At 46.9% G+C, this 14,226-nt stretch overlaps 1 protein-coding gene across 1 annotated transcript in view; it reads left to right on the top strand.

The window, feature by feature from the left end:
* Positions 1-10,109: 10,109 nt before the first annotated feature.
* C2QH9orf152 (chromosome 2q C9orf152 homolog) overlaps positions 10,110-14,226 on the top strand; it is a 267,109-nt gene continuing 262,992 nt past the window's right edge. The window contains 1 exon segment of the mRNA XM_069647727.1: positions 10,110-10,519. Coding sequence (XP_069503828.1) covers positions 10,291-10,519 — 229 coding nt within the window. The 5' untranslated portion in view covers positions 10,110-10,290.

The raw sequence follows: 14,226 nt of genomic DNA, 5'->3' as shown, positions 1-14,226 counted from the left end.
TTGTACATGTGAAATCCTAAAAAGAAAGGCATTTTGATGTTTGTGATGTTGCATGAGGCCCTCTGAAAAGAGACTATGAATGGCAAAGAGACTTTGGCAGAGAAGGCCATGATGTTAGAGTTTTGAACTGCACCCTCATGCTAGAGAACCAGAGACTGCGCTAAGCTAGAGTGTGCCTTCTTGCCACGTGCTGAAAACATCGGGAAGGGAAGCCAGCAGCTTGAATATCCTGACATATAATTTCTTGAACACTTTTCTTTTGCATAGCATTGTTTCCACACTATTTGTATTTAGAAGTGAGTATTGGCAATAGGTTTATTAAAATAGGCCCTTTTGTTTTGACAGACTCGACTAGGACTGCTTTATTATTATTTGATGGTCGTAGCTTGCTCCCATCTTTAGGTTTAGGATTAGATAGGCATTTTAAAAACCCAATTGAAGTTCAATAAACACCACTGAACTGTGATCATTTGTGTATGTCTTACTGTTTGATACCACACCTTCCTTACAGTTGGCAGAAGCGCAAGGTCTGACCATAAGCCTCGGGCCCAAAAAAAGGGACAACATTTTCTGTATCTTCTCCGACCCCAGATGCCCCTCGCCCACTTGTACATGAACCACTTCTAGCACTATAGAGTGGAATTTGGCTGGCACCAGTAACTGCTGAAGGGCCTCTCCATTTGGTTGCTGTGTCACCCGTTAGCATTACCCCTTCTCTTTGGTGAAATACGTTCCTTGACCATTTTTCCCTTCTCAGGAAGCCACCCGGGTATTTCATAAGGTAGGATCCAGTTCTTATGCTAGCCGGTAGCTGTCCCCTTGCTGATCTAATTTCAATTCAATAGTGATTGGCATCATGACTTTCTCATGCCACTTCCTCTGCATTTCTTTGTGTTCTGCCGGTATCAGGTAATATTATCCCTATATATATGGTCGCCATATATAATGTCGCTGGGAAAAGGTTGTGGCAACATTATATAGGTGACCATATATATAAGGACATGGGGCAGCAGGGGTTGCAGGGGTGTCCCCTGCTCCCCATGAAAAATAGAAAAGGGTCTGGTAGTTGCGGGGGTGTCCCCCGCATGTTCCATGTAATAATGTCCCCACAAAAAAACAGCATGGCAATATTTTTGAGGGGACATTATTACATGGAACTGTTCTGCCTGAATTTTCATAGGACTTTCAGTCCATTCTTTGATGTCTTCTCCAAGAAAGGGTGCACACTCCAACCAATTCTCCCCTATACATTGTAGGATCCTGGGAATTGCGGGCACATCATACCTCACCACCAGGGGTTCAGGGTGCACAGGTAGCACGGCTGCTCTGAGTTCTAATTGTTCCCCTGGCAATTAAACCCTGACATCTTGGTAGGGTAAGTCTTTACTTCATCATGCACGCATCTGATCGGAATTCTCCCCCCCCCCCCCCCCCTTCTGCTCCACCTACCAGCTGGGCGGTGACTGCCATCTGCAGACTTTCCAAGTCCACCAGCGCTCTTGTGGGAATATCATCTACTTCCGCTTCACAGGTATATGGGTACAGTGATCTCTGGAGGTATCGAGGGCCCTCAGGGTAGTTTCCAAACCCTGCTATGTCAAACAGTCCTATCTCCATAGGTGTCCGATGTGCTCTTCTTTGGACACATTCAGGCAATATGGCCCCAGTATCCGCACAGATAGCATTGTGGACTCCTTGGCACATCATAGGAGCCAGGCTCGGGATTCCCCTGTCACCTTCAGGTTTTCGAGGTACGGTGCTGGACCCCCTGCCGGGTCCCGCTCAGGTCATGGTGGTGGAGACCCTGGCCGGACCTCTATTTGACTGTACATATGACATAATTCTTCCCTGTCCTGCTTTCTGGTATGTGGAAGTGATATTGATCGCCTCAGCCAAACTAGGCCGATGGTGTTGCTTTACACACTGTTGTACTGGAATCGGTAGAGCTTCTAGAAATTGCTCCAAGTCAATTCTCTCCCCTATCGCATTAGTGGTGGGGGTGTCTATGACTGAGTGTGAGAAGTTCAGGAATGCAAGTTGTGATGCAGAGTTGTTTAGATGTGTGATATGTGTTGATGAGAGAGGTGTGTGGGTGTTTGGGGGATTGGAGAACATAGACATTTAATATTTTCATCATTACAACTGATAATTATCAATTTAGTTAATGTTAAATAGGCATGCACATTCAACCAAGAAACGTTGCCAAAACAAACCCTGTTCTGCTAAACCAGAGACATCTGGGACTCTTCCTGTTAAATGAATACAAAAGATACATAATAATGACACCCTTTCTCTCTTGTAGCCTTGCACTCTGCCTCTTTCCTGCAATGTGCCGATCTTACAACCTCCAGTTAAGTTGTCATTTCATGGCGCAAAATGTGCCATTTCTTGCCTCAGTATCCTGGAGAGTCTGTCCAGCTGACGCACAGCCCAGCAGCGTGTCTTCACTCACCTTGCTTGGTCACATAGAACTTGGCCTTGATTTGATTTTCTCCCCTTTGTGCTGAACTGTAGCAACAAACATGCCCTCTAACCTCTCCAGGTGAGCAGTGCTCTATAATGGGGCACTGACATCACATTCACCAACTCTCCCGTGTCGATGAGAACTGGCTTGTCCGTGCTTTTAATGCGTACTATGAACAAAATCTGTTTTATTTTTCTGCCAATCCCCAGTACACTGGAAATGAATATCTCTTCTTCATCCTCACCCCTGGCTGACTGTGCCTTTTGTTGTTCCACCGGCTTCACTTGTGCACCCTTTTGTCTCCTTTTCTGAAATGGTTGTTTTGATTTGGCTTTTCTGCTCGGCTGAATTGTAGGCACCTGGGCACGGTACACCCTTGCAAAATGTTTCAGAATGATCACCCACACGTGTGACCCTTTGCTGGGCACTCTCCCGAGTGTGGCAGGTCATACCCACATTGCGAGCATATGGACGCAGCTTCAGTGCATTTGTCTCTTTTGAACATTGCACCCTTCTTGAACTATCTGTTTGTCGGCTGTGTACACACAGCACAAACATCTTTTAGCTTTATAGCCTTCATTGTGGCATCCATTTTGGATGCCGTCACATCTGCCAGCTCATGCGATCTCCTTAGCTCCAGAATCCTCACCAATGTGATGCTGGGCTCTTGTAGGATCTGTGAAAAACTCCTAGGGGTCGTTATGGAGACAGTGCGTTTATCACCTATTTTTAGGGATAATGTTTGAAAATAGATCTGCTGCGTCTGTACATTTCCACTGGGGCCCACTAGAAAGTACCAGGAAACATGAACTAGATAATGAGATTGAAAGTAAGTCCAACGCGCAGATCCTGGGAATTATCATTAGCGTTATTCAAAGTTAAATTGCAAAAATTCCACATCAGGTCTTGTGATATAAGAGATATAATCTTTGTGTTTGCATCAAAATGTATTGAAACAGGAACAGCCGACATGTGTTTCGACCCTCCGGGTCGTTATCAAGGTGTCTCGATGACGTTTGAGTCGTGTCCTAGTAAGCACATCAACATCTGTAGTGATATGGCTTATTGAGCAGATATAGGGTACCACCCTGACACGTGTTTCGACCCTCTGGGTCGTTATCAAGGCTGTACAATAATCAAAATCCACTAACAAAATGAATATAAACATATTAATGGCGTGACTCACGTGATGTGAACATAAAATTGATTGGAAATGTACATTATTGGAAAATCATTGGAAGGTAATTCATAACATAGTTACAGTATAAGCAAAAATTGTTATGACATAACATAAAAAATAAATTTCATACCATGATTCGGTGGTTGATTTTATGGCATGGATTATGCGAAGGAATGGGAAAAGCACACAACAAAAGAAAAATGATGATAAGTGCCATGGTCTGTTAAGACAAATCTCAACATGACAAAGGTAGGGGTCAAAAAGAAGTCAAAAGACGAGGGTAAGGCAGGGGAGGAAAAGTCCAGTTTGAGAAAGTGGGAACACCTCATGGGCAAGGATAGCCTGAGAGAAGAGTGACTAGTTCAAGCTAAGAACCAATAACCTTTGGATGTATAAACATCCGTGTAATGGTGAGCACAAGGGTAAATGACCACTATCAATTGGAGAGAAGAAATAGTACATTGTGCGCATGGGCCACGACCCAGGTGTTTGAGGAATAATGAATAATGTTGGGCAATTAAGTAGAATCTGTAGTGTTATGGCTTATTGAGCAGATATAAGCACATATAAGGTGTGGTGATCTCGCTTGTCATGGCGGGCCTGCTGCGCTAAAGGAAAACTCACGACACGGAGCGTTTCAAATACACGTCCTCTTTATTCTCCTCCTTCCCCGAACTCCCCGATCCCGCCCCCGTTACATCACTTCCTTTCCTCGTTCCCTCCCGCCCCCGCGTTACTAAGGGAACGTCAACGTGACATCTCCCCCCTTTTTAAACGGTTACCAGTCTTCTCGCAACAGGCGAGAGTCCGGTGGGCTTCTAGTCCATTTCCTCTATACATCGACGAGGTCTGTTCCGAACCCTCTGTGGACGGGCCTGGCTCGGCCCAGGGGAAGGCCCACTTCCTGCACTGAGGCTTTCTTTTTCCGGCTCTGCGTCCTCCGAGTCCCACTGATCATCCTGGTAGGAGTCGTCCGACTCGTAGTCCAGATGCATCTGCACCCTACCGCTTAGCCTCCTGGCTCCACTGGGCGGAAGCTCTTTGGAGTGAGATGAGTTTCTCATGATGGATCTCTCAGGACCCTGGGCTGTGATCATGGACCCCTTTTTCTGGGTAACAAGTAAAGGTTCTTCCCGGAAGGGGGCCATGTGCTTGTGTGTCGTCGGTTGTCGCACAGCAACCACATCTCCAACTCCTATCGTGGAGGGCTGAGCTTGCCTGCGCGCATCAGCGTATTCCTTCATGCGTGCTTTCGCTGCTTCGTCTCTTTCTCGCACCTCTTGATCCAGAGCAGGTGATGGTATTATGCCTTCGGCCTGTGGGAGGCGTGTCTGGGTATTGCGTCTAAACATAAATTCGGCAGGTGTTCTTCCTGTGGTGCTATGAGGTGTTCCTCTATAGTCTCTCATCAGTTGATTTAACACCTGCTCATAGGGTTGACCGGTGAGACGGGCGATTTGAAGGGCTCTCTTCAAGTTGGCCATGAATCGCTCTTATCATCCCGTTCGCCTGAGGCCACAGTGGCGTGACCTTTCTGTGATGGAAACCCATGTAGCTTGCGAATTGAGTAAACTGATGTCCACAGAAGGGGGCCCCGTTGTCCGTCTTGAGTACTCGTGGTACCCCGTAAGCTGAGAACATGTGGTCCAGCACTGGGATTACATGATGCGCCGCCGTGGATGGTATAATCCTTACGTCGGGATACTGTGAGTACTCATCCATTATTGCCAGGACGTATTTCCCTCCTTCAATAGGCCCGAAAAAGTCCGCCGCCACTGCTTCCCATACTCTCTTGGGAAGGTCCGACATGACGAGTGGCTCAGGGTGTCGGTTTGGCGTGATAAGGCAACAAGTGGTGCATGCTCTCAGGGCGGCCTCCACTAGCTCATCCATGTGGGGAAACCACACCTTCTGCCTGAGCATGCGTTTGGTGGAGACCATGTCTCGGTGTGTCTCGTGGGCCAGTTCTACGACTTTGGCCCTCATTGCTTCTGGAATGAATAGCTTGTTGTCCTTTAGGATCATGTGATCCTCTGACCTTGCGAGTACGTCTTTTACTTGTAGTAGTCGTTCCACGTCCTCCTATACCTTACCGCCGGCAGCTCTCCCCTCTTCTTTTGCTCTCCGCCACTGTTCTGACTCCAGACCTTCACAAATGATGCGGCACGCTGGATCGTTTTCCGTTTCCCTGGCTAGTGTTTCCATGTTGATACCCTCCGGGGCGGCCTGGTGCACCAGATATCGTAAGTATCTGTCAGCCACGGATGGTTCTGGGGCACTCTCTCCTCTCGGTCTCCTGGATAGAAAGTCAGCCGGGTTTTCACCTTTCTCAGGTCTGTGGACAATTTCGAAAGCATAGTCTTGGAGTCTCAGACCCCATCGGGCGATTCGCGGGGGCATCTTGGCCTGCGGGTTGCCATATAGGAACAGGAGTGCCTGATGGTCGGTGACAACTTGAAAGGGTTTGCCATAAAGGAATAGATGGAAGTGTTCACACGCCCATACTACAGCAAGCCCCTCCTTTTCCGCTTGAGAATACGCTGTTTCCGTGGAGGACGGGCTGCGGCTGGCGTAGGCTACTACGTGTTTCCTTGAAGGGTCTTTCGGGTCCTTTTGTGCCAATATCGCACACAGTCCAACCGGGCTGGCATCAACCGTGAGTTCTGTCTGTCTGCTTGGGTCGTAGTAGGACATGTTTTCAGCTTTTGCTACTCTTTCCCTTATTAGTTCGAACGTCTTTTGGCACACTGGTGTCCACTCAAACTTGGTGTCCTGATGTGTTAGTTGTCTGAGTAGCTCGCTGACCGACGCAAAATCTCTAATGTATCGACTACAATAACTGGCGAGACCCAAGAATGACCGAAGCTCTGACACATTTGCAGGGGCTGCCGTGTCGTTGAGTGCTGCCACTTTGTCCGGGTCAGGGGTCATGCCTGCTTCAGAGAAGATGTGTCCAAAGAATTTCAGTGTGTTCTTCCGAAATTTGCATTTTTCTCTGTTGATCGTGAGATTTGCATCATGTAGCGCTTTGCACACCAGCATCAGGGTGTCATTGTGCTTGTTAGCGTCTGTTCCGAATACTAGGATGTCATCCGAATAGTTTAAACAGTTCGGAATATGCTTTATAACGTTGTGGACCTCAGCCTGGAATGTTTCTGCGGCTGACGACACCCCAAAGCTTAGTCTCTTGTATCTGAAGAGACCAACATGGGTGACAAACGTTGTGATGTTTCTGCTGTCTCGGTGTAGGTCTAGTTGATGGTATCCCTTCTGGAGGTCTAGTTTGGAGAACACTTTTGCTCCATTCAGCAAGTGTATCATGTCTGTGATTCTTGGTGCCGGGTGTCTTTCCCTTTTGATGGCCTGATTCGGGCGTCGCATGTCTACACATAGTCTTATGGCCTCCGAGCCTTTCTTGGGAACTGAGACAATTGGTGAGACCCATGTTGTGGGACCAGTGGCCCTCTCGATGATGTCTTGTTCGAGTAGCTTTTTGAGCTCATCCTCCACTTTTTGTTGAATGTTCACAGGGATCCCTCGATATGGCTGTGCTACGGGGCGAATGGAGTCGTCCACATGAAGCCGTATTTGTCTGTTGCGAAGCTTCCTTATTCCTTTGAAGATTTTGGGGTATAGGTTGTGCACCATTTCAACGGGGTCTATGTATTTGTGCACCATGATGCTGTACAGAATGTGAATGAGGCCCATGTCCGCGGCTGCCTTAAAGCTAAGGACGCAACCACTGTCAGTCTCGGTGGCTAGCATGTGTATGGGTACCTTCATTTCATGGCCCTTGTACCTACAGAGGCCATTGAATTGTCCCAAACATTTCAGAGGTGTCTTTGACCCGTATGCATAAATGTCCACGGCTGCCGTATGTAATTTGGGTTTTTGAGGGAGATCGTTGTAGATCTTTTCGCTTACCACATAGACGGTGGCCCCGGTGTCTATGAGAAATTCGGTGGGCTTTTCCTGGAGTTTAATGATGAGCGTTGGGCTGTGGGCAGTTGCTGTGGGGTTTCCTAGTGCATATACGTATGCTTTCCTCTTCTGATGGCTCCCTGATGAGCTGAGGTCAGACTCTGTGGGGGACTGTTCCACCAGGTATTGCACGTGTCGGCGGGACCGGCGGTCCGTTCTTGGACGCATGGCTTGCCTTCTCCTTTCCCTTCTCCTTTGCCGGTCTTCTCCTGACTCTCTGTCTCGCTGATCCCCTGCCGGTTGATTTGGGGTGGTCCCTGTGGCGGGGATCTGATTGTTGCCTGTGGACCCTCCGTGTTTGCTTCTTGGGTGGGAGGTGTTTTCCCTGGGTCTGTCTCTACCTCGGTCACGGAACAGTCTGCACACTGCCTTGAAGTGACCCTCTTCGCCGCACGAGGTGCACCTTTGGCCTATGGCTGGACATGTACCCTCATGTGGATATTCAAAGCCACATTTATAGCAGAAGAGTTCTTCAGGTTTTCTTTCCATTTGCAGTTTGTTGACGTTCTCCCCTATGGTGGTGTTGCCGAAACGTTCGACCTGGGAGTCGATGGCTCTCTCTACCCTCGCCAGTGCTAGAATTTCCTCCAGCGTGCGAGATTTCTGCAGCAGCTTCCGTCGAAACGTCTGTGATTCGCACCCCGAGATGATTTGCGATCTTAGTGCTTCAGTATTCGAATAATTGGCAAAGTCACAGTGCTTTAGTTTGGTGCGTAGTCGCATCACATAGGCGTCCATGGACTCCCCTTTGATCTGCTTGGTGCTATGGAATAGATGTCTTTCGTAATCTACATTGGTATGGGGTGCAAAATATGCCTCTAGTGCTTCTTTGAGGCCTTGGATCGAGTCTATGGAATCCGGTGGCATTTCATCAATTATATCTCGGGTTGCAGGGCCTACGGCTAGTTTTAGCAGACATACCTGTCGTGCATCTGCGACAGGGCCTGTAGCTCCCATGTACAGGTCGAAGTCTCTGATCCATTTGGTCCACCGAGGACCCATGTTGCTGGTGTCCATTACATCAAATGCTCCCAGCATTTGGGCAGCCAACGTGTCTGGTGCGTGTGTACCCTGTGCTGGGGGCGCGATCGCCTGTGCCTGCCCCCCTTGGCCATCGTCTTGTCCTGACATGGTGGTGGTGGGGTTTCTGCTGCCGCCTCTGGTCCTCGCTTGTGTGACGTACCTTTGGAAAAACCCGGTTCAGGCCTTGCTTCTAAGGCGTGGCCCCGCCTTCTGTCGGTGTGAGACGGCCGCCTCACGGGGCACGAGCACCGTCTACCGAGGGGGGGCCTTTGGCACTCCTCGCGTCGCCCTGTGAGCTCCCTTATGGCCTGCGAGGCCTCCCTCCTGGCTTTGCGTGCCTGGGGCCTTCTGCGGGCTTCCTGAGCCTGCGTCGTCACAGGGCGTTTCTCCGAGCGTGGGCGTTCAGCGCAGATGTTGGGCCTCGCCGAGGCACTGATGCATCGCTGCGGGCGTGTTCTCACCGCCGCGGCCCGGGCCGCGCGTAGATTGCGCTAGCTGGCAGGGCCCGCTGCTGCGAGCTTCTTTGCTGCGTTCAGCGGGGGGCGGGCTTCTAGGAGCATTGTCCTACCCCCAATCCCATCCTCGTCGCCATTGTGGTGATCTCGCTTGTCATGGCGGGCCTGCTGCGCTAAAGGAAAACTCAGGACACGGAGCGTTTCAAATACACGTCCTCTTTATTCTCCTTCTTCCCCGAACTCCCCGATCCCACCCCCGTTACATCACTTCCTTTCCTCGTTCCCTCCCGCCCCCGCGTTACTAAGGGAACGTCAACGTGACATAAGGTACCACCTTGAAAAATTTCGAGACAGTATGCTTAATTCCCCAACATTATTAATTATTCCTCAAACACTTGGGTCGCGGCCCATGCACACAATGTACTATTTCTCCTTGCACTAAATACGTGCTGTGCGTGATGCCCCTTTTATTCAACAGACGCGCTGACATGCACACGCAGCGTGTCTTAAAGTGACCACAACAGTAGTTTGAGTGCCAGCTAAAAAGATAAATGCACAGATCACGTGTTAAAATCCTGGCACGGCCAAGTCTGTCAGTCATCCTTGAGAGTTTAATAAAAGGAACATCAGTTATTAACCGCTTAGAGACAATTCATGTTACAGACTGTACCACTTAAAAACGCAAACAATACTATTAAGGGTAGCATTATATTACAGAGGCCCTTCACTTATTATTGGAATCCTTCTTTAAGCTATGAACTCCAAAATAGGACGTGGATACAAAAAAAATTTCGTTTTCGTTTTTATTAGGAAAGGTGAGCTTTGAGGGTTAATGTCAGCTTCGAAATAAAATGTGAAAACTGAAACTCGTCCATTGTGTCCCTCCCTGCATTCAAGGCTGGTTTGTATGTCGTTGAATTTAGCTGGCGAAGAATTGTGTGCTCAGCCTTATGTCAACAGCGTCCCGCATGCGGGGCTTATCGCCGATTCTGAACCAAGACGTCCCAGGACAATCTGAAATGGTTTTGAATCCAGCCAACTAGCAGGTGGTGAACTGGCTCAGACGCGGGGTGCAGTGCGAGACGTTCAGGGCAAGGAGTGTGACCTGCAGGAAAAATTGCATTTGCTCACATTGTTCCAGAACGTTCTAAACTTTATTTGCACTTCGTAAACAACTGTGGGCGGAGATGATGTCTTGCTGCTGTCTGCACACGAGTTCCCTGTGGGAACAGATGGTGAAAGCGTACAAGTATATGGGCGAGATTCTATCGGTGACGCACACACCACCAGACAAGGACCCTGCTGCTGACTGCACCAGGAAACTGAGCAGCATGGACATCGACCAGCTCCAGGAACAGTACCACTGCATAACACAGAAGCAGAAGCTGCAGACGCACATCATTGTCTTTAAAACGGGTAGGTGTAGGCGTCATTAAGATCCTGTATGCGTAACATGAGGAGTGAGCGTTGAAAAGGTAAAGCACCTGTATCACAGCGCGTAGAAGCAGATCAGCTGCTAAATCAAATACTAATAGGATTTTTTGGTGTGTTTTTATTTGAAACGTTTGAATTTCTTTCCAGGAAAGTACCTTCTGGCAGTTAACGCCATTGTAGTTCGCAAGGAAAAGATATAAAGGAGTTTATATTTCGTTGACCTTTTTAAAAACACGTTTGCATAGTGCTTTGCAAATCTATAAACTTAACAGCTAACTGTTTCTTAACATATGTTCTTTGATTTTGTGGAAAACGTACCATTAAGAAAATTTTTAATTTGGCAATACTACAATGATAACCCTTTCTACGTCTAGCTAGAGATACCTTTTGTAGCAGCATGTGGAGGGGTCCTGTTGTCAATCAACTGTTCCATGAAGGAGAACGAGTGCATCATGGTGAAAGCTCTGATACAGGCAACAGGGCTGTCGAATACTGCTTTTAAAAGCTTTTTTGATTCCATTCTGTTTGGAACATCGATTGTTCAGTTATTGGGCTACATTACAGTGTGATTATTGGCCTGATTCACAGAAGGGTTTTATAATGGTGCAATCCCATAGGAAAACGTTCTGTGAATCAGGCCCAAAGTCTAAAATAACAGTGCTTCCAATCCATAACAATCAGATGTTCGACGATGCAGAGAATGCCTTTCTTTGGGGCATTGCATCTTAACTAAAGGGGTATTCGATTTCACGGACTTCCCCATAAAATTCTCAGATTACATTGGGTGATCTTCATTACTCCCATTCCTACCCTTCATCATCACCGCTGTCATTACTATTTGAGGTGATTCTGCCTTGAGACAGACTTGATCCCAAAGATTTTCTCACTTCCTGTGTTGTCCCAATAGGGTCTTCATCCGCCTCCTCCTCCTTCTCCTCTTCCTCTTCCTCATATTCGACTACAAGAGGGAGTCATACCCAGCATGTCTTCTGTCAGCTATCCATCAACCTGGCATCTAAAGCTCTCTCTCCTCCTTGCGGCAAGTTTGAGAGTTCAAAGGACTATGAGGAAGAAGAGTGGGTCAAGGAGTAATGAACGTTACCCAACGTAATCAGGGCACTAGCCCAACATTCCTGTTCCTCCTTCTCCTCCTAGTCCTTACTATGTGAGGATTACCCCAGCTCAAGGTTTAATCGAAAGTGCAGGTAGTTAGTCTGCAATGTAATGCAGCACGCGTGCTTTAATCAGTGTTGTTTTGAAGTAAACATGTCATTAATATTTCTTTCATATGTATGATTGTTGTATAGAATGTTTTATATGTGGCTTTTATGGAAAATATATCTTAATAATAAAAAATGAAGCTGAAAATAAGTGAGTACATGTAGACAAGACATGTTACTTTGGGACTAAACTTTGCACACCCACTCAAAAAATGCTTGTTGGCCCAAGTGATACTGTGTAAAACAATGGTGGTGGGAACCACTCAAGTTGCAGCCTTGCTCCTTTCTGTTACGGGAACCCCATTCATCTCTACCAAAGGGCTGCCATTGTCCTTGTTGATCTCCCCTGAATCCCTACCGAGTCAAGCGCATTGGCTGCAGGATATGAAAATGGTGCAGCTGATCTGAAACTGATACTGAAAAAGGCTGTTAACGCTTTGCTCTATTGGCCAGAATTGCCACATATAACAAAAAGGTTCCCTGACATCCAAAACTCTGCAGTTCTTTCAACTAGATACAGATCTCGCTCTGTTTCAGACAAAGCCGAGAAATCGAGAGATGGTGGGATAATGGCCTCGAAACTGTGAAAGATCTGGGTGCAAAACTGATGCTTCCGTCTTGGCCACCAAAAAAGGCTCCCTGCACAAGCAGTCCCCTATTTGGCCCAGGGATCTCTGATAGCTTTTATCACTGCCCATTCATTGCGAAGTGTGGACACAATCCCATGGGAAACCCAGCCTGTAAGAACTGAATTGAAGGGGCAGAGAAGGACACAGAATGGTCCTTGTGCTGCGAACATCACCTCCCAAATTCCTCCACTGTTTGCTATAGGGTAGAGGTTTGCCACCTGTGTATCTTTAGTTGTTTTGAACCAGGACTTTTATGATCTCTCACATTTGACTAAGATTGAAAAGGATGGCCGGAGTTGTAGTCCAAAACATCTAGAGGACAAGAGGTTGCAGACACCTGGTATAGGAAGAAAGTGTGGTGGGTTGTTTGGATTGTTGAAACAGTTAGACTCACCAGATAAATGTTGCCTTAGGAGACCAGAACATTCAACTTTAATTCTCCCAACTGTAGAAACATATGTGGGGAATTCTCCCTTTTCCCTTGAATGCTGATGGATAAAAGAGGAGGACATAGCCATGCTTGTACTACTGCAAGTTGTAGCACTAAAGGGAACCATGACCCTCTTAGCCATGTCATTGACAATCCCCTGGGCCTGTGGATCCCCTTTTAAGGTACATATTCTCCACACTTGCATCTTCTCCCTATACGAAAATAAATCCACGTATGGACCCCTAAATCTACTGCATGTGTCAATGAATGTTTCCTTGTGAGCTATTGAAGAGAGAACAACTCCCCTGAGGCAATCTGCCTACTGCTTGCTAACTCCCTGGGTACGGTAGGCTGAAATGGAAAGTAGGGAAGCCTCTTCTTACTTCAGAAGCCACTTCTTAGCCACCACTTAGGTGCTTCTCCTTTGCTGAAATCTTGATCTCAATCTTGACGTCCTGTGAGGCTATCTTCCATTTGTTGTGCAGGAGGAAAACTCTTGTTAGGGAATCTGGTTCTGTCTTGGGGAAGGCCTCTGCATACAGTCCTATCTGGAAAACCCAATCCACTTTTATACTGTCGGGCAGGTTCTTTGTTTTTCTGCTTTCCCAAAACTGTCTCCTTTTCCTATGTGTTTGATTTTTAATAGCCACTAAACTCCACCTACGCAGCACATTTGACAATACATTTTTTTAAATGTCTGTTTCTTGTAATTTTATAAATATGTTGCTACAAGAGCAGAACCCTCAACATGAGAAGCCCCCACATAATATCAATTCACCTTGATACAAAAACAAGACACGATTATTATATCATTATTTTTATAACATTGGAACTTTGCTAAATGTCCTCATATTCTTTTGGGGGTAATACATTTTAAGGAGCAAAAGAACCCCCCCTTTCTAAGATTTAATGTCCAAAAGAACTGCATGATATAAAAAGATCTAACTTGTGACCTCCTTAAAGTCCCTTCTAGGGCCATCTCCTTGTTTCTAAAGGGCATTGATAGAACAAGCCTTTGGGTTCCCCTCCAAGTCTGGGGATGTTTTCCTTAGATATGTCCTCTTCCCTTTGTACATGGAGCCCATTCTGTATATCAAAAGGGTCAGAAAACCCATTGTTTATATGTGGGCGCCTTTCTAGATCAGTTAGTGCCTGCAGCAAGTAACTTCCTTTTCTATGCCCCATTCTCTCTACAATACAATTTATTGCATGCATAGCTGTACATTCAACTAATACTCTACTGTCTATCTTTAGACTAATGTGCCCTCACATGACCTTAATTCTTAAACCAGTATAACAAGAAAACATCAATTTCCTAGCATTTATTTGTAGCAAATGACTGGTTTCCACTTAACTAGTAGTCTTAAACAATGTATGCTTTCAGAAAAAATAGCCCCACATTTACATCAT

Source organism: Ambystoma mexicanum, chromosome 2q (assembly GCF_040938575.1).
Source record: "Ambystoma mexicanum isolate Mex_15411 chromosome 2q, UKY_AmexF1_1, whole genome shotgun sequence".
NCBI lineage: Eukaryota > Metazoa > Chordata > Amphibia > Caudata > Ambystomatidae > Ambystoma > Ambystoma mexicanum.
The sequence above is the reverse complement of the archived record's forward strand: the minus strand, read 5'-3'. Positions and strand labels throughout refer to the sequence as shown.